This window comes from Sus scrofa, chromosome 18 (genome assembly GCF_000003025.6).
Source record: "Sus scrofa isolate TJ Tabasco breed Duroc chromosome 18, Sscrofa11.1, whole genome shotgun sequence".
In the NCBI taxonomy this organism is placed as follows: Eukaryota; Metazoa; Chordata; class Mammalia; order Artiodactyla; family Suidae; genus Sus; species Sus scrofa.
This window is the reverse complement of record NC_010460.4, coordinates 55,662,737-55,686,136: the sequence shown is the minus strand read 5'-3', so window position 1 is coordinate 55,686,136 and position 23,400 is coordinate 55,662,737. Positions and strand designations below refer to the sequence as shown.

Sequence of the window (23,400 nt, the reverse complement as noted above, 5' to 3'; positions counted from 1 at the left end):
CAGGAATTTCCTTCCAAAGACAAAAGGTGCAGGGGCTCCAATTCCAAAATCTCTCTCCCTGACTCCCAGCCCCACTGAGGGGCAAAATCCCTGGGAGCTGAGGGCTGCGGGAAGTGGACCTCAGAAGACAACTGGGCCAGCAGCACCAGCGGGAAGAAGAAAATCAGGCCTCTGGAAACGACCTCTGGCAACAGTCTGAGGAAAGCCTTGGCCCCAGGCCGCTCCTGGGGAGATTCCGCTTTCACACATAAAGAAGAACACATCCGGGATAAGCCGCTTCCTGGACCTTCAGCCCAGAATGACCAAGAAACAACAATCTGCAGGTTGAGACCCCAGCTGCCAGACCGCAAGCCCAGCAGGACACGGAGCACGTGGCCCGCAGGTTCCGCGGATCCAGAGAGTCCCACTTAAGAGGAAATTCTGCAAGGAAATGCGTCTCGCAGCCACACGAGGGCCCCATTCAAAGCTCCCTCCAGCCACCAGCCCGGTTCGCCTCTTGAGGAGTTTTCCAATTTATTTGCCTTTCTCTCCCTGGTTTAAAAACACTATTCTTGTGATTACAAAATGGTATAAAATATTCGTGCTCCTATGACAAAATAAAGAACATTTAAGTTAGAAAATGTATAAAAATGGCTTGTGGTTTCACTTAATACACTTTCAAATCTTCCAATTTATATGTATACACACACACATATGCACATACATACACACACATAAAGTATCATTATTATATATACATAAATCATTCTGGACAGACTTCTCTTAAAATGCCATGAACATCTTCCCATACCAAGTTCTTCACCACAATAATTTTAAGTGATGGTATTGTGTTCCGCTGTTGATGCCGTTGAACATATTTTTACGGGTCATCTTAGAATTATAGAAAGTTCTAAGCGGCTGCCTATCAGGGCTTAGTGAACTATACTCCTCTTGTTGGAAGAATTTCTTTGCATTTCAAATCAAGGGCGGACGTGAGGTCCAGCCGTCCGCGTCCACACCCAAGAAGCCCAGAGCGCCTGGCGGGACCTAAAGCAGCAGCGGCGACGTGGCGGGAGCCCTTGGGCAGAAGGCGCGGGTCTGCTGGGGCTCGCAGGGGCCGCCGTCGCCACGATCCCCGCCCGGGGGCGGCCCGGCTGCTCCCGAGTCCCTCGGGGCGCGGGGGACCAGAGCCCGAGGCTCTCGCGGCCGGCGGGGGTCAGCGGGTCGAGGGGCAGGTGGGCAGGTGGGCCGGCGGTCGGGGGGTCGGGGGATCGGGGCGGCGGGCCGGGGTGATCGGCGGGCCAGACGCCCGGGAGGCCGGCGGGCGGGCCGGGACCAGGGCTCGGCCGGCGGGCGGGGCGGGCGGGGCGGGCGCCGCGCCTGCCGTTCGCCTCTCCGGGCTGCAGGTGGGGCTGTGCGGCCGCGCTGCCTCCAGGAAGCCTCACGGGCCTGCGCCGGCTCCCAGGATGCAGTGTGGACCGGCCGGGCGCTGACGGCGGCGGCGCGTCTGCGGGCGGAGCGGCGCGGGCGGACCAGCGAGGCGCGCGGCGACGCGGGCGGGGACGGCAGGGCCGGGCGGGCGCCGCCTGCGGAGAGGCCGGGGGCCGGCCTGCGTGGGGCCGCGCGCGGCAGCGGCGGCGTTGGCGGCGGCGGCGTTGGCGGCGACTTCCTCCGGGCCCGGCCGGACAGCACAGGGCCATGGCCGAGGCGGCCGCGGCTCCGGTAAGGGCGGCCCGCGCGCACGGACGCGCGGACGCGGGGCCCGGGCGGCCCGGGCCCAGCACACGGCGCCGCAGGCCCTGGGGAGCGGCTCCGGGGGCCGGGCCGGGCCGCCGCGCCTGGGGCTCCGGCGAGCGGGGCGCGGGGTCCGCCGGGGCCTACGGCGCCCGCCGGCCGGGCCCCCCGTTCCGGGCCGAGCCTGGGCGGGCGGAACCGGCCGCGCCCGCCCCCGAGGCCGCCCCACGCCGAGTTCCTGCCGGCGCCGGGGCTTCCTGCCCCCGCCCATCCGCTGGCCCCCCGCTCTCCGCGCCCCCCACCCCGCGTCTCCTTTCTCTGCCCACCGCCCAGCTCCCCCCAGCGGCCTGGTGGCACCTGGGAGGTGTCGGGGCGGCTGCGACGCCGAAGACACCGAGCACCCTCTGAGCGCCCAGCTCGCGCGGGGTCGGGGCGCAAGACAGCTGCTCCCGTGGGTAGAGGCGGGCCCGGCAGCAGCCCTGTTAGGCGTGATTGTGTCCTCACCACACATCTCGGGGGGGGGAGGTCCGCCTCCTCCGTGAGAAACAAGCAAAACGCGAGGCCTGAAGAAGTTAACTTACCCAGGATCGCACAGCCAGGAAGTGTGTGCAAAGCCGGGGTCGCTCTGTGTTCAGGGACACACACTGCGCCTTGCGGGGAGCAGACGGGTGCCCGGACGAAGGTGAAGCAAGACAGAAGGAGGTGCGTGCACCTCCCTGGCCTGTGCTGCTGTGATTTGAGCTGGGCTTTTAGGGCGGGCTGGGATTTCATCCGGCTGAGCTGGACCGGTGGAGCTTCTCTGGTAGAGAGGAGGCTTGGACCCAGAGACGGCAGAAGGGACCCTGTTTGCCTGGAAAAGATGGTTTCGGTAGCGAGGCAGTGGGAGAGGAGGCTGCAGAGAGAGTTGGAAGGGGTTTGGATGCCTGGACTTCATCAGATGGGTGGGGAGCCATTGAAGGATTTGGAGTCCTTTTAGCATCAGCCGCGCTCAAGCCAAGAGTGTCGCTAGCAGGAGGGTCAGGACGGCCCCATCATGTCCACGCACCGTTCTGTGAGTCGCTGGGCTTCAGGAGAAATATCTCCCACCACATGGTGTGAAGGCCGCGGTGAGGCTGCCTGGCCCTGTTAAAATGTAAGAAAGCTGTGTGCCTGGCTGAGAAGATTGGGGTTTATGCAGGTGCTGTTTTCCAGCCACACCAAGATGGTAATAAGGGCACTCAGATGCTCTTGGAGGTTGAGTGGGACTTCAGTGGATGGGGAGCTGGGTGATAAAGTGAAAGGACACTTCTGAAGCAAACATTTAGAGGTGGCAGTCGTGTGGCAGGACCCATCCAGAGGAGTGAGGGGAAGGGGCAAGGCTGAGCCCGCCCAAGGCGCCAGCCCAGGGCAGTCCCTGCAGCCTCAGGGCAGAACCACCTACCTCTTGAGCAAGAGTCCCACCCACATCCAGTTTCTCTGCCAATCCAGCTCCTCCCCATCCTTTGAGCCCCGCTAAAGCCCTTCCTTCAGGTCAGAGGTCATCTGGTCCAGCTGCCTTCCAAACCGCAGAATCCCTGATGCTCCATCCTTGGCAGTTTCTTCTGCCTCTGCTCAAACTCTCAACTGTCTTCGGAGGGGTCCACCCGTGTTCTAGTTCTCAGTGACTTTCCCTAAATGACTCCACCCTGCTTCCTAGTAGTCATTTCTTCATTTTGTAAATAGTCCCCAAACACTTGCTTGGGAAGGATTTTCAGAATGCTGTCAGAAACCATTGATCCTCAGGCACTGCTGGAAGGCGCAAAGAGCAGCACACGCTCTCTGACCCTTGGGTCCCAGCTTTAGATGTGGGTGTCCCGGGAGGGTGGTGGGCCAGCCCCACCCAAAGCAAAATGTGCCCTTGCCTCTGTGTCCCCAGCTGCCGGCCATCCAAGCCACCATGTGACTTTTCCAGTGGCAGGCAAGTCCCTGGGGCATCTCTTTATCCCTCTACCTCTTTATCATGTCTGGTAGCTGCCGCATATATCAAAGTCTGACCTTGAGGCATTTGTCTTACCTTCCTCACTAGTCTCTGTAAGGTTGTCACTGGTCTTGGGACAGCTACGAAAATGTTGGAGACCTTACTTCTCCTTGGGAGGAGTAGGAACAAGGAGAGAAAAAAATCAGTCTCACTAGGGCAGGGGGCTCGTGTTGTATCAAAAAGTATAACTCTTGGCTGGAGGATATTTGCAGTAATAGTGATTTTTAGGGGTTTTTTTTGAGGGGGATTGCATGGGAGGGGACAAAATCGGATTGTCCTGGGGTGGAGAGGAATTAGTCATTAGGTTTTTTTTTGTTTATTAAAGAGACACGAGATGCTTTTTTTAAAAAAAGCAGTTGGGCAACACTCGTGTTTGTGTCATTTCAGTGAACCAGCTGTTTTGGTGTGGTTTTTTTTTTTTTTTTTTTTTCGCTAGGTCATCATCAGTAGAGAGATCCTGTGCGATTATGATGGAAGGTGCTGGCTGGGCTAAATCTACAGTTGACTATTTCTCCACCAAAACACCCCAGTAGCGCCAAGTCTAGCAAAATGGCACTGTTTAGCAAAATGGCGCTGAGGGCCTACCATGGGCCACTCACTGTGCTGTGAAAAGATGCAGTACTGGAGTTCCCACTGTGGCAGTGGTGTCTCTGGAGCACTGGGACGCACGTTCAATCCCTAGCACGGCACAGTGGTTTCCTTGCATCTGATCCCTGACCTGGGAGCATCATATGCTGCAGGGTGGCCACAAAAGAAAAAGACAAAAAAAAAAAAAGACGCAGTATTGCTTTTGGGGGGCTCCTAGAGGCAGATGCAGGGGTGAGGTCCATGATGGGGGTCTGCTGGGCTGCTGCCAGGGCCTGGAGCAGGGGCCACCCGCCCAGCATAGGCAATGTCTAAGACCCCCAGAGGAGCTGACCGCCAGGCTGAGACCTGGCATGTGACACAGAACATCCCCACTCCCACCTGGCACTCCTGGCTCCCAGCCCAGCTCCTGGATGCCTAGGGGAGGGGCTCAAGGAACCTGGCAGGTGGAATGGTTGATGCTGGTCTTCTTTGCATTTCTGAAAGATTTCTCCGTGGACGATGGCAGCTACCATCCAGGCCATGGAAAGGAAGATTGAATCGCAGGCTGCCCGCCTGCTTTCCCTGGAAGGTCGAACCGGGATGGCCGAGAAGAAGCTGGCCGACTGCGAGAAGACGGCCCTGGAGTTCGGGAACCAGCTGGAGGGCAAGTGGGCGGTGCTGGGGACGCTGCTGCAGGAGTACGGGCTGCTGCAGAGGCGCCTGGAGAACATGGAGAACCTGCTGAGGAACCGCAACTTCTGGATCCTGCGGCTGCCCCCGGGCAGCAAGGGCGAGGCCCCCAAGGTGAGCCCCCGGGCGCCTGGGGCGGGACACCTGAGGCCTGGGCCTGGGCGTGCGTGGGTGAGCGAGCGTGACACTGTGGTTCCAGGTGCCCGTGACCTTTGATGACGTGGCCGTGTATTTCTCTGAGCAGGAGTGGGGCAAGCTGGATGAGTGGCAGAAGGAGCTGTACAAGCACGTGATGAGAGGCAACTATGAGACGCTGGTCTCCCTGGGTAAGGCGTGGGCCTCATGTCTCTGCTCAGAGTGATCCGGGGAGCTTTAACCTCTGTCTTCCCGCTGGTGGTCTTTTGCCGCAAGGCTGAAACATCCTGGGAAGCTGGACCAGGCACATTTATCTTCTTCCTAAGGATAAGCACTGGGTGACTGAGTCCAAAGCTGTCTTCTGCTGGGTGACATTCATGGGTTGCCAGACCGAGGGGCCTGGTGGCCGCTCTCCGAACCAGGCTCGGAGCACCCACGTGTCTGCTCTCCTGTGAGGCTTGAGGCGGAGAAGCCTCTTACACTCTCAGACCCAGTGTGACCAACTCACATTGGAGAAAGACTTTGCACTGTTTCTTCCTGTGCTTCTCACCTCCCGGGGGGGTGCCTGGGTGACCCCAGGTCTGAAGGCAGCGAGGCCTGCTGAGTGGGGCTGGGCGCAGGCGCGGGTGTGACGTAACAGTTCAGGCTGCAGGGACGTGTGGCCTCTGAACCCGGAGCCCCGTCCCAGGGTTGCTTCCACTGGGCACGGACGTGGGGCCCGGTGAGGCTTCGTTCAGGGGACCGCCCTATGCCTTGTAGGACAGTTTATCAGCCTCCCCCGCCTCTTCCCAGCAGATGCCAGTGGCATCCCTGCCCCAGCCCCCATGGTGACAACCAGAAATGTCTCTGCTTTGACACCTGTCCCCTGGGAGACAAAATCGTCTGTGGTTGAGAACCACCTCCCTTTGCCGATCAAGAAATCTAGTTCCTGGGCCGTCCTGGTTTCCCGGGCTGCCTGGCCCCAGCTCTGAGTGGGACGGGACAAAAGCTGACCCTCCTGTCTCTCCTCAGACTACGCCATCTCCAAGCCCGAGGTCCTCTCCCAGATTGAGCAGGGCAAGGATCCGTGCAGCTGGCGTCGCGCTGGCCCCAAGGTTCCTGATGTGCCCGTGGACCCGAGTCCAGGTGAGGAGGTGGGGCAGGGCCAGGGCGACGGCAGGGGGGAGCTGAAAAGTAAGGAGCCGGAGAGGGCGAGCCCAGGAGAAACGAGGCTGATTTGAACCTCCATAGTTGTCCGCTAGTTGAATCAGGACCCATGGCCTGTTAGCTGACACTCCAGGAACACTTCCCAGTGTGGACACCGCAGCACACCTAGTGTTTCAGGAAAGAGATGGTGCCAGTGGCTCAGAATCGGGGGAGGAGGGAGGAGGACACAGACAGGAAGGTACTAGAAGACAGTAAAGACAAAACGTAACTCGTTCAGAGCCTTGGGAAGAGTCTGCCTTGGCTCCGCCCAAGACCCAAATGTCTTAAATTGATTAGAATCGCGGAAGAGTAGCCTGTTGGCTAGCCACGTTTCGATATGATTAGAGCCACGGATTTATTTAAGATGAGTCTGGATACCTGACACCACGGGCTCAGATTTTCCCAGGCCTGTCAACACTTTTGAACGTTACGGAAAGGACAGGTGGACGCCTGAGGAAAGCAAAAGGGCTGACGTGAAGACCTTGGTGGACTGGGTGCAGCCACTCTGTCCCTTGACCAGGGAGACCCCGCCTCTGCAGGCTCAAGCCTGCTTGCCCCCAAGACCCCTTGTCTTGGGTTTCTCTTGCGCCTGAACACCTGTGTCTCTAAAAAGTCTTGTGTGTTTAGTGATTCATGAAACGTGACTTCCACGTTTGCTGTTTCATCGACATTAGATTTCCCCTTTACTGGGGCGGGCCGGCCCCCATCCTCCATCAGGAGAGCATTCGCCAGCTCAGCTCGACAGAGATATGTTGAGAATCCCCTAGGTGCCAGGGACAGGGCTGAAAGCGAGAAATGGACGAAGAGCAGGCTGCTGTCTGGATGGGAGAGACGGTTATGACACTGGAGCTGCCAGCTGTGACCTTGGGAGGGAGGTTCCCGCTGGGTTTGTTTTATTATATCGCATGCGTGTGGAGGCCTCCCTGGCTTCCACACACATTTGATGAGATTGAATATTGAATAGGGGTCTGGAAACGCGGGGACTTCTGGCAAGACTCTCCCCGCGCCCTCCTGTCTGGCACCCACAGCTCCCCTCTCTGCCTTGAGACCGTCAGCAGGAATCCCAAGTGGTCCAAGAAGCCTTCACGCACCTGTGTAGCCGTAAACAATCTAGAATGTGGTTTTGCGTGTTTTGAAAAGTCACCTGACGGTCATCATATCCATCCCTCAGGACTTCGTGCTCCATCCTTATCTTTGTTGGCGCATGTCCATCAAGCGTGTTCATTCTTTTGGAGTTCCCATCGTGGCGCAGTGGTTAACGAATCCGACTAGGGACCATGAGGTTGCGGTTCGATCCGTGCCCTTGCTCAGTGGGTTAACGATCCAGCATTGCCGTGAGCTGTGGTGTAGGTTGCAGACTCGGCTCGGATCCTGCGTTGCTGTGGCTCTGGCGTAGGCTGGCAGCTACAGCTCCGATTAGACCCCTAGCCTGGGAACCTCCATGTGCCGCGGAAGCGGCCCAAGAAATGGCAAAAAGACAAAAAAAAAAAAAAAAAAAAAAAAAAGCGTGTTCATTTTAATGGACGCTCAGCGTCCCCAAAGCGACTAAAATGCAGTTTATTTTCCCTCCCTCCGTTGAGTTGAGCTCAGGCTCTTTTGAATTTTTCACCCTCACAAGTGGTACCAGGGTGAGCGTGCTTGAACGCTGTGGTCGAGGGTATGTGCTGCTGTCTGTCTAGGGAGCGGACCCGGAGCTGGCACCCCGGCACAGAGGGCACGGCCGCCTTGCACCTCTGCCGCGGGCAGAGGGCCGTCCTGTGGTTCCCCGGGTCCCGACCCCTGCAGGCGGGAGGGCCCGCTTGTCGGAATTGGACCCTTGCCGCCCTGAGCGTCGTCTTCAGAGGTTTCCTTGGTTTCTTCTCCAGTGAATTCGCTTTTTCTTTCCTCTTCTGTTGTTTCACATTTTCTTGTTGGTTCAGGACTTGTTTATACAGTTCTAAATACTAACCCTTGGTCTGATGTTTGCGCTACAGATACCTTGCAGTCCGTGGCAGATCTTTTAACCTTGTCACTCTTGGACAAAATTTCAATTTTTGGCGCCAGTGCATAGCCGTCTTTTCCTTTGTGACCTGTGCTTTTTCTGTCCTAAAATACCTTTCCTGCCTCACTCCATTTTTGCTTTTCATGTTTGTCTTTAATCCAACTAGAGTTAGTATCCCTGGAAGCTGCAAGGGAGAATTAAAGACATCCTCCCCCACCCCAAGGGCATCTGATTTTCCAGCGAAGTTTGCCTGATAGCCTCCATCTCCCCAGTGATGTGCGATGCCAGTTGGGTCTCGAAGCAGCTTCCCAACCGGCCGCACCCTTCCTGGGCTTCTCGACGCCTCTCTTTGCTCTCTTTGTCTAGCTCTGCCCTGAAGCTCTTCGTTTCCAGTGAGCCTTGACGTCTAGCAGGCCAAGCGTTCCCTACCTGCTCTTTAAACTTGTTTTGGCCTCTAGGCTTGGACCTTGGCTCTTCCACAAGAATTTCAAATCTTTATGTCAAGTTCCCAGAAATCCTACTGGAATTTTGATTGGCATTGCATTTCGTTTATAATTTCATTTCTGGAAAATTACCCTCATTGCAATATTAAGCCCCCCATCCATGGGAAACTTGTTTAGTGAAGCCTTCTGCATGTGCCTGAATGAGGCTTTACAACTTTCTCCTGATTGTTCTGGTTTCTATTATGAATGGGACTTTTAAATAAATCGCATGTTTTAAGTAGTTGTTGCATTTAGGCTGTTGACTTTGTTTAGTAAAAGAAAAAATTTTCTCAACTCTCTTTTTACTTCTAATGACCGGTCAATTTAGATTCTCTTGTTTTTTAATGTAGATAATGGTACCCTCCATAGATAACACAAAAGTTATCTCTTTTTAAATTGTTATAACTTTGTTTTTCTCATGTAGCAGTGGGGCTAGGACATGTTAATAGTAGCTGGCATAGCTGGCATCCTTGTCCATGGGATGCTTCTAGAGTTTCAGAATTTAGGGTGATTTTTGCTGTGGACATTTGAAGATACTGTTAGTTTAAAGAAATTTCCTTCCACTTCTGGGAGTTCCCGTCGTGGCTCAGTGGTTAACAAATCTGTCTAGGAACCATGATGTTGCGGGTTTGCTCCCTGGCCTCGCTCAGTGGGTTAAGGATCTGGCATTGCCATGAGCTGTGGTGTAGGTCGCAGACAAGGCTCAGATCCGGCATTGCTGTGGCTGTGGTGTAGGCCAGCGGCTACAGCTCCAGTTGGATCCCTAGCTTGGGAACTTCCACATGCTGTGGGTACTACCCTAGAAAAGACAAAAAGAGACAAAAGAAATCTCCTTTTGCTTCTGGCTAGCGTTTTTATTCATGAACAAATGTTATATTGTATCAAATGTTTTGTTTTGTTTTTCGTTTTTTGTTTTTTTTGTCTTTTTGTCTTTTCTAGGGCCGCTCCCGCGGCATATGGAGGTTCCCAGGCTAGGGGTCTAACTGGAGCTGTAGCCACCGGCCTACGCCACAGCCACAGCAACGCGGGATCCAAGCCGAGTCTGCAACCTACACCACAGCTCACGGCAACGCCAGATCATTCACCCACTGAGCAAGGGCAGGGACCGAACCCGCAACCTCATGGTTTCTAGTCGGATTCGTTAACCCCTGCACCACGACGGGAACTCCACGGGTGCCTTTTTTTAAGGCACATTTTCTGTTGGTTGCGAGGGCTTGGGGGCAGGGAATACCCTTTCTCAGGGCTTTTTCTCGTGCAGCAGGGGCCTGGTTATGTAACGTCCTGTTCTCTGTCACCCACTTAGGTCCCTCACCAGGGGGCCCACCAGGGACAGACCTCATGGGCAAGTGTGGGAGCAAACTTTGGGAGCAAGGGTTGGACAAGAACAGTCCCTACTCAACCTTCTTTGCTTGGGCAGCTGGCCACCCCCAGGGACAGGTGGTCCCTGCTGCTCGGCTGGGGACAGCCGCCTTCACTGTGGCCCAGTGTGTGACTTCCTGACCTGAGGGTCAGTACTAAGGACCCCTCTTGCCCACAGATAAAAGCTGCATCCTCATTTATCAGTAAGAAACAGAGTTCACCCTCACCCAGCCTTCCTCCTTTGCTTTATTTCTCTGTTAAGATCTGTGACAGAGAAGAAAAGTGCTAAATGACAGGCTCCCTTAAAGCCCTAAGAGTAAACAAAAATGTCTTTTATTTACTGATATTTCTGTCTAGGAACCTTGCCAAAATTCTCATTATTGCTAATAACTTTCCCAGTAATTGTCTGGTGAGTCTCAGGTTTTCTGAGAAGGTAATCATACCCCTATGAGTAATAAGAATGTTTTTGTTTCCAAATCTTTGAGGTTTATTTTTCTTTTGTTTTATTGCACTGGCTGAGAACTCCCAGAAAGTCCTAAAATGAAAGTTATGACAACAGGTATTCCACCCTGTTGGTTTCTGCTGTTTCTGGACTTCCCACTGTGGCATAGTGCGTTAAGGATCTGACTGCACTGGCTCTGGTCACCGTGGAGGCGTGGGTTCAGTCCCTGGGCTGGGAACTTCCATATGCCATGAGTGCAGCCAAAAAAAAAAAAAAAAAAAGGAAGATGCTTTTTAGCTTTTCACATTGAACTTAATATCTGTTAACGGTTTTGTTGAGTGGTGCCATTTATATTTCTGGTTGACTAGATGTTTCAAATAGGAAAAGTTGTTGAATTATTATAGAATGCTATTTTGTTATCTATTGAGATGGTTATATATTATTTTTCTTCTTTAACCTGCTAGTATGGTAAATTGTGTTATTTTCTAATGTTGAACCAACCTTGCAATTTTGGAAAAAACCCAACTTAATTACGATACTTGATACACATTCCTGGATTTAATATGCTGATTATTTTGTTTGGAATCGTTGTTTATGAATGAGACTGGTTGATAATTTTCTTTTCTCAGACTGCCTTTGTCTGGTTTTGAGGTTAAAGATATGTTGTAATATATTCCCTCCTTTTTATTTGCTCAGAGAGTTTGTATACTATTGGAGTTATCTATTCCTTGAAAGGTTTTCTCTGTAGGGGAATTTTTGTCTGCTGATTTAAGGTCGTTAACATTTATAGGACTATTCAGGTTTTCTGTTTCTTCTTTAGTCAGTTTTGGGAAGTTCTAGTTTTTCTAAGGAATTTGTCCATTTTCTCAGAGGTTTCAAATTTCTTGGAATAGCATCCATAATAGTCTATCATTTTAATCTCTGCACATCTATAATTATGTCCTTCTTTCATTCTTCGTGTTGATTACTGGTGCTTTCTCCTTTGCTCTTGATAATCCTGCTTGGGACTTATTAGCTAATGTCCTTTCCAAAGAACCGACATTTGGTTCTCTGTGTTCTATCTTTGTTTCTTCCTCTTTTTTTTTTTTTCCGTTTAACTTAGTTTTTATTTTATTTTATCCTTTTTTTTTTTTTGTCTTTTTGCCTTTTCTAGGGCCACTTCCCACGGCACATGGAGGTTCCCAGGCTAGGGATCGAATCGGAGCTGTAGCCGCTGGCCTACACCAGAGCCACAGCAACACGGGATCCGAGCAGTGTCTGCGACCTACACCACAGCTCACAGCAATGCCAGATCCTTCACCCACTGAGCAGGCCAGGGATGGAACCTGCAACCTCATGGTTCCTAGTCGGATTCGTTAACCACTGCGCCACACGGGAACTCCTTAATTTAGTTTTTATTTTATATTGGAGTATGCTTGCTTTTTTTGTCGTGTTAGTTTCAGGTGTATAGCAAAGTAATTCAATTATGCATATTCATATATCCATTCTTTTTCCATTCTTTGTTTCTTCTTTTATTAATTTATACTCTCATAGTATTTCCTTTCTTTTTACTTTAAAAATTTATTATTGATGTTATTTCTTTTCAACATTTTGCTTTGACTGCTTGACCCACTAATTTTTTACCTTTTCCCCTTTTTTAATGTAAACACAAGGCTATAAAATTTCTTCTAAGTACCATGCAGATGCAGCCCATGCATTTTGATAAATCATATTTTCATTTACATTAGGTTCCAAATAACTCCCCATTTTCATTGTGATTTGTCCTTTGAGTCTTGGGTTATTTAGAAAACAAATATATATGCTTTTTTAAAAAAAAATTTGGTACATATGGGGAGGTTAGAGATAGCGTATTGATTTCTAACTTAATGGTGTTAAGTTAGAAAATAGCTGTGTAAAAGACGAATCTTTAAAAATTTACTGAAGTTTGTTTTATAGCCTAGAAAGTGTTGGTTTTTCTTTAATGTTCTGTGTGGCTTGAGGAGCTTGTGTTTTCTTTGCCTTTAGAGCCTCCTTACGTCCATTTGGTCCGTTCGTTGATAGTATTCAAATGTCCTGTACTCTTTGGTTGGCTTGGTTTATCAGTTAGAGACAGTGGTATGTCAGTCTCCCACTGAGAAGGGGGTCTGTTCGTTTCTCCTGGCGTTCCGTCAGCTTTGCTTTATGATTTTGAAGTGACATTATTATATTTGAAACAGAATTATTTTATCTTTCTGGTCAGTTTACCATTGCACGGTGATTCTCTTTTATTTCTATGAGTATTTTTGTTAAAGTCTGTTTCATCTGATATGGTACAGATACCGTATTTTTAAAAATTTTTAATTATTTATTTGGCTTAGTATGGCTTTCATTCTCTCTCAGTGCTTTTGCATCCTTGTAGTTTAGGTGTGTCCCCTGTAAACATCATACAGCTGAGTTTCTTGTTTGTTTTTAGTCTGATCATCCTTACCTGTTAAATGTTTACCTGTTAAGGAGTTCCCGTTGTGGCTCAGTGGTTAACGAATCTGACTAGGAACCATGGGGTTGCAGGTTCGATTCCTGGCCTTGCTCAGTGGGTTAAGGTTCCGGCGTTGCCGTGAGCTGTGGTATAGGTTGCAGACACGCCTCGGATCCCATGTTGCTCTGGCTCTGGCGTAGGCCGGCAGCTACAGCTCCGATTGGACCCCTGGCCTGGGAACCTCCATATGTCGCGAGTGTGGCCCTATATAGCAAAAAAAGAAAAGAAAAAGTTTACCTTTTAAATGTCCAGAAGAGTGGGCTGCGGCCACATGTGACTATCGAGGACTTGAAAAGTAAAGATGAAATAATATGTGTCTGAATGAATACTTCGGATATGTTGGGTTAAATAAACGTGATTCAAGTTCTTCCAGCTGTTTCTTTTTATTGTTACGCAGCTGCTATAAACCTTCAAGTGGGGCGTGTGGCCCCCTTAGATCTCTGCTGGACAGCCCTGGTCTAAATCACTGCCACTGACCATGGCCACTACTGTGTTCGGATTCTTAGGCACGATCTTAAATTGTGCTCTGAGACCTTAGCCCTGCTTTTTTCTATATTTCTTTCTTTCTTTTTTTTTTTTCTCACTCCTCCCTTGAAAATTATTCATTTAGATTTTACTCCTCAGACTATTATTATTTTTCATTAGTTTGGAAGTTGTGTTTTCTATTTCTGTACTTTTAGAGGTGACCTTAGACATTTTTATCATCTAAAATGCACCCTTTAGGAGTTCCCTTGTGGCACAGCAGGTTAAGTATCCATTGCTGTCACTGCAGTAGCCTCAGTTGCTGCTCTGGTGAGGGTTCAGTTCCACATGCCACAGGCACAACCAAAAAGATACACCCTTTAGAAGGGTTTTTTTTTTGGAGGGGGTGTGGATCTGCTTCTACTAACCTCTCAGTTTGTATGTGTTTGTGAGTTTCTGTGCCTGAAAACATCTTTGTTCCTTTTCTACATTCAAGGGATGTAATTCTAGTTTGACCGCTACGTTTTCGTAGCCCTTAGAAGGTAATTTGTTGCTCTTGAGATGTCAGTTAGCAGTCTAGCCATTGTCCTTGTGCATAATCTGCCTTTTTTCTCTGCCTTTTAGGTCCCTCTCTTTGGTGAGCTGCAGTGTTGCCACAGCATGTCTAGCTGTGGATTTCTTTTTTCTCTATCCTGCTTTAATCATTGGTATCTTTCAGCTCGTCGGGAAACTTGGCAGTGCTGTCTTTCTGAATATCACCTTGCCCCCATTTCCTCTACTCTTTTATTCCGGAACTGTTCACGTGGGCCTCCCGGGCTCCCGAACGAACAGCTCCACCTCTTCAGCTCTGTCCCTCTGCTGAGCTCTAAGTCGTTTCTTCTGCTTTCTCTTCTAGTTGGTTCACCTTTCTCTGTCCAGCTGTTTCCATTCTGTGGTTTAACCTATCTCAATTATTTTATTTTAATTAATTAAATTATTATTTTAATTATTGTAATTCTGAAGTTACGTTTTCTTGTTGGTGCCCTGGTCGGGATCCTGGGCCATCTCCCGCACCATGAAACTGCCAGGCAGTGCAGCCTGAGGCAGGGGCTCGGTTCGGTAGAGCTGGCGGCCAAAGGTGGGGGCGTTGTCGTTGACATCGGCAACGGGCAGCGAGAAGGCGGCCTCGGCCCTCGGCGGGGCCAGCCCGGGCCTGTGGCCGTAACTCGCAAGTTATGGGCATCCCGTTCCTCCCGATCCAGCCGGCGAGCCGCGCACACCAGGTAGATGATGCTGCCCTGAGACTCTGTCTGCCTTTGCTGATCATTGGAGTCATCACAGTCTCGACCTGTGGAGGTTTGGGGGCTCCAGGTTGGAGCGCTGAGAACACTGCCCTTTGGTCCCAGGTTTAGGTGTGTGTGGAAGGCGGGGGGGTGTCTCCAGCCCAACTTCCCCCCGTGCTTGAGCTTGTCCCACTCCCTGCCCTGCGTGTGCACAGTCACTCAGCCCAGCAGTGGGGGAGCCCGGCGCGCCCTCCAGTTTGCTGTGGTTGACCTGGGCTTTCCTAGAGCTTCTTAACGGTCATCTACCTTAAAGATTTCTGTGCTTTTACACTTCAGCCATCATTTTTATTTGTTTATTTGCTTTCTAGGGCCACACCCGAGGCATATGGAGGCTCCCAGGCTAGGGGTTGAATCAGAGCTGTAGCCACCGGCCTACACCACAGCTCATGGCAACGCCGGATCCTTAACCCACTGCGTGAGGCCAGGGATTGAACCCACATCCTCGTGGATACTAGTCGGGTTTGTTTCCGCCGTGCCACATCAGGAACTCCCTTGACCCATCATTTGTAGATGTTCCGTATTGAGGGGAGTTTCTCTGCACAGCTCGCCAGCAATATGCGAGAAATGGAAGAGCTGCAGGCTGCTTCTGTGTCTTGAGACAGTGGCATTGTCTTCTGCACTCATCTGTCTATGAACCGCATTACTCTTTTGCAAGGGGAGCTTATCCTTGAGGTCTCAGGATAAACCCAGTTTGGTCATAGTGTATTGTCTCTTCTTTTTGAAGCATATTTACTGGATTTGATTTGTAAGTCTTTCATTTAGAATCTTTGCGTATCTGTTCATAAATGATTATTTTATAGGAGTTCCCATTGTGACTCAACGGTAATGAACCCGACAAGTATCCACGAGGACATGGGTTCAATCCTTGGCCTCACTCAGTGGGTTAAGGATCCGGCCTTGCCATAAGCTTGTGGTGTCGGTCTCAGACGTGGCTTGGATCCGGTGTTGCCGTGGCTGTGGTGTAGGCCGGCGGCTACAGCTCTGATTTGACCCCTAGCCTGGGAACCTCTATATGCGTGGGGTGCGGCTCTAAAAAGACAAAACAAACAAAAAGGGTTGTGGCTGTGGCGCAGGCCGGCAGGTGTATCTCTGATTCCACCCCTAGCTTGGGAACTTCATGTGCTGATGGTGTGGCCCCCCCAAAAAAAAGATCGTTTTATGTTTTCGTATATTCTCTAGTTATACCAGGCTCAGAAAGTGAGTCGACAGCTATTTCCCCTCGGCATGTGACGATATTATCTTCTGACACATTGTACTACTTGCTGATAGGAATCTGCTTTCGGGGAGTTCCCGTCGTGGCGCAGTGGTTAAGGAATCCGACTAGGAACCATGAGGTTGCGGGTTCAGTCCCTGCCCCTTGCTCTGTGGGTTAACGATCCGGCATTGCCGTGAGCTGTGGTGTAGGTCGCAGACTCGGCTCGGATCCCGTGTTGCTGTGGCTCTGGCGTAGGCCGGCAGCTGCAGCTCCGATTCAACCCCTGGCCTGGGAACCTCCATATGCCAAGAAATGGCAAAAAGACAAAAAAAGAAAGAAAGAAATGTGCTTTCTGTCCGATGTCATTCTTTTCTCTTTGGAACCTTTAAGATCCCTTTTGTCTTTGCCGTTTTTCCATTTCACAGCATCTAGGTAGATAGCATTCCTCATTTCCGACTTAGGAATTGGTGTTTCCCCTCAAGCCATAGGCTTATGGTGCCTCAGTTTTGGAAGATTCTGTTATTATTTCTTACCTATTTCCATTCATCCATTTCTCATTCCCTCCTTCTGGAATTTCTACCAACATATGTTGGGATTTCTCATTGAATCCTCCACGTCCCAACTTCTCTTCCATATTTGCATCCACTTCTCTCCCAAAGTTGTGTTCTGGACTCTTTCCCCAGATCCATCTCGAAGTTGCTCATTTTCTTTGCAACTATGTTCATTCTGTTGTTAAGGCAGCCACTGGGTTTTTCATTTCTGTGACTGCTTTTGTCATTTCTAGAATGTCTATTTAGTACTCTTTCACATTTGCCTTTTTAAAAATAATTTTCTGTTCTTGCCTTAGAGATTCTGTTCCTGCCTTTATGTCTTTGAATATTTTAAACATACTTATGCTGATGTATCCTTTAGCCTTTCTTTCTGCAGTTTGTGGGAGCAAGTTCTGCTGTGGCTCTCAGGCCATTTGACTCCTCGTCTGGTTTATACGTTTAGCTTTTTAAGAGGGGGCCTGGCCTGCCCTGTGGGGAGGGCTTGCAATTTGCCTCTGTTCGGGGGCCTCCTGAGTTGCCGTGGTTCTCAGTCAGTTTTTCTGTGAATTTCTCAACAGAGGGTCTCTGCACCATGTGGGTAGGTGTGAACTCAGTGTGGGCCACGGGATTCTAACATCTTGCGGGTGGCTTTCCCACCCTTGGCCTTGAGCAGGAGGTGGCTTCCGAGAGGCTCCCTCAGGTGGTTTCCTGGGCCTCATCTCCCGCATGGGACAGAGCCTCCCAGCTCCGGCTGATGCAGGCAACTCAGCTCTGTTCTCAAAGCCCAGCCCCCGAGGCCTGCATCCTGTTCCAGCAACAGTGCTTGGCTCTCACTCAACTCTTGATTTGACTTTGTGTTTTGTCTTTGATTCTTATATCTGGAATCTTTCTTTTGTGTTCAGGTAAATACATGGGTAGGGTCAGGTTGTGGAGACAGGGTGGATTGTATCTAGCATTTCTGCGTGTGCAGTGAGAGCAGGACCTCCCCAGGGCAGCTCAGTCTTGCCCAAGGTCCCTCCCTGGGAGTGCCTTGCTGTGCGTTGGTTCCTTCCCTCCGGGAGGACCGGAGAGGCTCAGGCCACCTCGGAGGCTGCCTCAGTGTCATGTCACCTCATGCTTTGCCAGGAGCCCCCACGCCCTTGTCTGTGCTCTCACCTTCTCCTGGCACAAGGCTTTTTCGCTCCTTGACCTTTGCCAGGCCCCGGTGCCTTCCCTCGGCTGGTGGTGTGGCCGCCCAGGGCCTCTGATGTCCACACGCAGGCACTCTCTTTCTCTCAGGCTCCGGGGCCCCGGTTCCTGCCCCTGACCTCTTAATGCAGATCAAGCAGGAGGGCGAGCTCCAGCTCCAGGAGCAGCAGGCCCTGGGCGTAGAGGCCTGGGCCGCCGGACAGCCAGATATTGGGGAGGAGCCGTGGGGGCTCAGCCAGCTGGACTCCGGAGCAGGAGACGTCTCCACCGACACGGCCTCCGGTGAGTGGCGGAGGCTGGGAGTGGCGCCGCTGAAGATGCAGGGATGCAGGGATGCAGGGCCTGAGGGCTGTGCTGGGAGGAGGAGTTCCCAGAAGCCTCCTGGGGGCTACGGGGTCTGGAAGGGCGGGCCTGAGGTTTAGGTTTCCCACCTTCCCGCAGGGGCTGCCCCTCCGGTTCCAGAGTGCCCTTGTCCTGCTTCTCTCTGCCTCCCTTGGCCAGCCACACTCCTGCTCAGCCTGTCCCAGCGCCCGGCATTCGCGTCACCAGCTGCCTCGTGTCCCAGAGGGGTGTGGGACAAGAGTCAGCGGTGCCTCGGGGAAGGGGGCAGAAGAAAATGGGCTTGGGAGCGGGGGGGGGGGGGGGGGGGGGGTCGTGAGGCAGGAAGGTCCCGCGACACTGGCCTGGGGTCCCCCCGCGGGTCCGCCCCCTTCCTTCCCTAACCTGCCGCCTCTCGCCTCTCTCTCCCCCCGCCGCAGGCGTCCACTCCAACTTCTCAACCACTATCCCGCCCACCTCCTGGCAGGCGGATCTCCCCCCCCACCATCCCTCTTCCGCCTGCTCCGACGGGACGCTGAAGCTCAGCACGGCCGCCTCCACGGAAGGTGAGGGTGGCCGAGGGAGGAGCGCGGGAGGACGGGAGGGGCTCCCGGCTGCCGTGGCCCGGCCCCTGGCCGGCCGTTGGCAGGCTGCCAAGCGCCGGTGCTGTCGGGGGCTCGGGCCTGTCCCACCCGCTTCCGAGCTCTTGGGCGGGAACAGCCTTTGCGGAGAGGGTCGGTGTTTCGCAGGATCCCTTCTTGTGTTAACCTGTCAGTCCTGCCGAGCTCTTCCTCTGCCAGGAGGTCCGTGTCCCCAGCCTCAGCAACCCTGGCTCCTCTCTGGCCCGGAAAGACCCCAGCCCAGCCAGAACCACTTCTTAGATAGACACACAGCCAGAGACAGGTGTCCACGGGTGGGACGAACTGCTGCCTTTATGTACTCGTTTTTTATTTACTTATGTTTTAAAAGGCAGTTATTTGAATAACAATTTCTATCATATTTTAGCACCCCCAAGCTGTGCTAAAATCCTGGATCTCTGGGGGGAGGAGTTCTCTGGGGGCACAGCAGGTTAAGGATACAGCATTGTCACTGCTGTGGAGTGGGTTTGGTCCTTGGTCCGGGAACTTCCACATGCCACAGGCACAGCCAAAAACAAACAGAAAAACACAACGACTTCAGGAAATTCAAGTACATTTAGGGAAAACACATTTTTACTATTTTACTAATATATTAATCATTAGCTAGCCGGCTACATTTATTGAGGGCTTGCTGCACGCAAAGCAGCATACTATGTGTTTTCACACATTATCTAGTTTAATCTTAATATTTATGTGGTTTATTTATTTATTTGTCTTTTGTCCTTTTAGGGCCGCAACTGTGGCACATGGAGGTTCCCAGGCTAGGGGTTTAATCGGAGCTGTTGCTGCCGGCCTACGCCACAGCCACAGCAACGCCAGATCCGAGCCACGTCTGTGACCTACACCACAGCTCACAGCAACACCAGATCCTTAACCCACTGAGGGAGGCCAGGAATTGAACCCGAAACCTCATGGATACTGGTCGGATTCGTTGCTGCTGCGCCACGACGGGAACTCTGGTTTAATTTTAATACAATCCTTTGAGACACAGGGTCTTGCCAGAGGAACATGTCTGAGGTCACAGCTGCTCTCTGGGGACCCATGGTCGATCTCAGATCCACCTGAGCTCCCCTCTGCTTTTGCCCCTCGGGCACCTGGCCCCCAGTGGTCAGGGCTCCTTCCTTGGGATAATGTCCTGGTGAGCCATAACAGCCAAAGTGAAAGTGGAACAGGTGAGCAGATGCAATGGTTGCTGACCTGTGGTGAAGGTTCAAGAACAAGGCGAGCAGTTGCCATGGTGGTTTTACCTGTGGTGAAGGTTCTGGAACACAGGGTCCTCACCCATAATTTGAGGCAGTCCACCGACCACCTGGGCAATCTCTGCTGAGCTGGATCCCAGGCTTGGAGGCTCGGGCTCAGAGTGGCGAGAGTGGGGCCGAGAAGCAGCTGACTCTCCCGATGAAAGATCACCTCTTCCCTTCAGCAGGAGAGACGGGGACAGAATGATACCTGGTCTTTCTGTCTTTCTCAGCAGATGTAAAAATTGTGATAAAAACAGAAGTCCAGGAAGAGGAGGTGGTGGCCACCCCAGTGCATCCTACTGACCTAGAAGCCCATGGGCCCCTGTTCGGACCTGGCCAAGCCACAAGGTTCTTCCCCAGTCCTGTCCAGGAAGGCGCCTGGGAGAGCCAGGGCAGCTCCTTCCCCAGCCAGGACCCCGTGCTGGGGCTGAGAGAGCCCGCCCGGCCCGAGCAGCGCGACTTGGCCGAGCCCAGCCCCGCGGTGGCCCAGGACGAGGCCCCGCCCGGGGACTGGCTCTTTGGGGGGGTCCGCTGGGGCTGGAATTTCAGGTGTAAGCCGCCCGTGGGCCTGAACCCGCGGACCGGGCCCGAGGGGCTGCCCTACTCCTCCTCCGACGGCGGGGAGGCCGTGCTGGACCCCGGCCAGGCCCCGCGCCCCTTCGCCGACCCCTGTAAATACCCCGGCCGGACCAAAGGCTTCGGCCACAAGCCGGGCCTGAAGAAGCACCCGGCGGCGCCCCCGGGGGCCGCCCGTTCACCTGCGCCGCCTGCGGGAAGAGCTTCCAGCTGCAGGTCAGCCTGAGCGCGCACCAGCGCAGCTGCGGGCCGCCCGACGGGGCGCCGGGGGCGGCGGGCAGCGCACGGGACGGCAGCGCCCTGCGGTGCGGCGAGTGCGGCCGCTGCTTCACGCGCCCCGCGCACCTCATCCGGCACCGCATGCTGCACACGGGCGAGCGGCCCTTCCCCTGCACCGAGTGCGAGAAGCGCTTCACCGAGCGCTCCAAGCTCATCGACCACTACCGCACGCACACGGGCGTGCGGCCCTTCACCTGCACCGTGTGCGGCAAGAGCTTCATCCGCAAGGACCACCTCCGCAAGCACCAGCGCAACCACGCGGCCGGGGCCAAGCCGGCCCGGGGCCAGCCGCTCCCGCCACCGCCGCCGCCGCCGCCGCCCGCCGCGCCCCCGGACCCCTTCAAGGGCCCTGGCACCAAAGGACCCTTGGCCGCCACAGACCTCGTGACCGACTGGACTTGCGGCCTGAGTGTCCTGGGACCCACCGACGGCGGGGACCTGTGAGCCCCCGCGGCCGCGCGTACAAAGGCCCTTGTCCCGCCGCCAGGGGGCGCCCTGCGTCCCCCGCTGCTGTGCGGAGCCCCGGAGCCGGAGCCTCCACCTCGAAGCAGGCAGAAATCTCTGTGAAACTGAGCAGCATAGAGTTTTCAGTAATTTAATTACGAACTCTTTTTTTTTTTTTTAATTCTTGAAGCAAAAGCTGGAAAATAGTAGTAGCGCCAGTTTAGAGTGTCCTTTTGGTTTCTGGAGTATGTGTGTTTCGTGGGCTGTGTCCTTCCCGAGTCTGACAGTGAGTGTGCTGGAGGCCTGGCCAGCTGGGGACCAGCCAGAGAGGCACCTGGACCTCCGTGGCCCCTCGAGCCCTGGCGCACAGGCCCAGGGGAGTTGAGACCCCCCACCTTCCCCTGCGGGGCTGGGAGGTGAGGTAGACTGGGCGCTGCGGAAGCGGCTCAGGGGGAGAGGGACCTGAGCCGGCGCCCCCGGAGGTGTTTCTTCTCATCCAAAGGCTCCGCAGAAGTGCTGGCCCTGCCCGTGCCCCCCTGCGCCCCTCGCCCTGTTAGTGACTCCTGGGCCTCGTTCAGCAGAAGGGTCTGAAATCGCTGTTAGGGCGGCGGGAGGCGGGGCTGCGCTCCACTCCAGCGAGATGCTTCTTGGCTTTGCTCTCTGTGTGATGTCTGCTCCCTGCCCACATGCTCTCCGACCGAATCTGGTTTGATCGTCACTGTGACCTAGCGAAGCACGCAGGACGAGTATTCGTTCTCGTTGGAGGCGAGGAAAAGTTACCCCGAGGAGGCCCATCTTGTGCGCACGGTTGGTGCCCACTGCAGGGAAGACCCTCAGGGCGGACGCAGCTCATCCTCCTGGAGCATCAGTTTGGGGGAGGAAAGCTTTTGGGTTTTGCCCTAAGGTCTTCAAAGATTTGCCCCACTTCTGCCTGAGCAAAACCCTCAGGCCTCAAGCTTTAGCCGAGGCTCAGCTGTGGTAGCCGGCCGGCGGGGCAGGCGCTCTCCCCCGGGAGGGGCCAGGCAGCAGGGCTGGTCAGGGACAGGCTTGCTGGTTCCCTAGCCGACCTCTTAAAGGTGGGATTAGAAATGCACCCAGGTTTCTTGATTCCACCACAAGGCTGCCCCCTGCCACACGAGTATCCATTCCCGTTGTGTTGAAGCAGCCGCTCGTTCCGTGTCCCACGGGGAACTGGTCTCCCCTGAGGAAGGGGAGGCCATGGCTTCTGTTTATTCAGCTCCCTTGTGTGTACTTTTATTAGGCGATAGACTAGTTAAGAAAATTGTTTCTATGTACTGTATATTTTGTACCTGTTTACACTTCTAATATTGATATAACTGATATTTTGAAAAACAAATGAAGAGGAAACGTCCTGTTAAAATAAAACCTAACCAGCGCCAAGGTGGTTTGGAGGTTCTGTTCCTGGACCTGCGTCTTTGGTGCTGATGCCTCTGTGCGTGTCCCCCCGGGGAGCTGTGTGGTGAGCCTTCTGAGCGCCCTCCTCTTGCACAGGGTCGCCCTGGACCCAGGGAGGTCCTGTCCCTGAGTGCGAAGATGGGAGAATCCAGACAGGTTTGACTGCAGATAAAACTGACCTCTGGAGGAAAAAGAAAAACCCATCTAGTCACTTTGCTTCAGAATGTAGTCTGGTTTTTGTTATCTAGTTTAACATGATGCATTGTACATGAAGATAGGAAGGGCTGGGTGAAAAGATTGCAGGATATCAAAGAAAAACAGATGCAGGGGAGTTCCTGGCTCAGTGGTTAACGAATCCGACTAGGAACCATGAGGTTACGGGTTTGGTCCCTGCCCTTGCTCAGTGGGTTAACCATCCGGCATTGCCATGAGCTGTGGTGTAGGTTGCAGACTCAGCTTAGATCCCGCGTTGCTGTGGCTGTGGCACAGGCCGGTGGCTACAGCTCCGATTCGACCCCTAGCCTGGGAACCTCCATATGCCGCAGGAGCAGCCTAAGAAATGGCAAAAAGACAAAAGAAAAGCAAAGAAAAACATGCAGGGTGTTTTCTCTTTGCATCTTGTCTTGGCTGAGCAGAGGCCAAGAAGGGATCCGGGATGCCTGCGGTTGCTGCAGTCCTGGTCTCGGGGTGAAGTCCATCTGACGCTGTTTGATCCAGGCCAGCTGATGCCCATATTCCCACCAACCA

General features: G+C 53.3%; 1 protein-coding gene across 1 annotated transcript; it reads left to right on the top strand.

The window, feature by feature from the left end:
- On the top strand, positions 1,561-22,642 carry ZNF746 (zinc finger protein 746). The gene is given in 8 exon segments (XM_021078687.1): positions 1,561-1,701; positions 4,781-5,080; positions 5,211-5,292; positions 6,113-6,226; positions 17,832-18,023; positions 18,500-18,625; positions 20,169-20,678; positions 20,681-22,642. Coding segments are annotated over 8 exon segments (1,905 nt in total). The 5' UTR covers positions 1,561-1,677; the 3' UTR covers positions 21,238-22,642.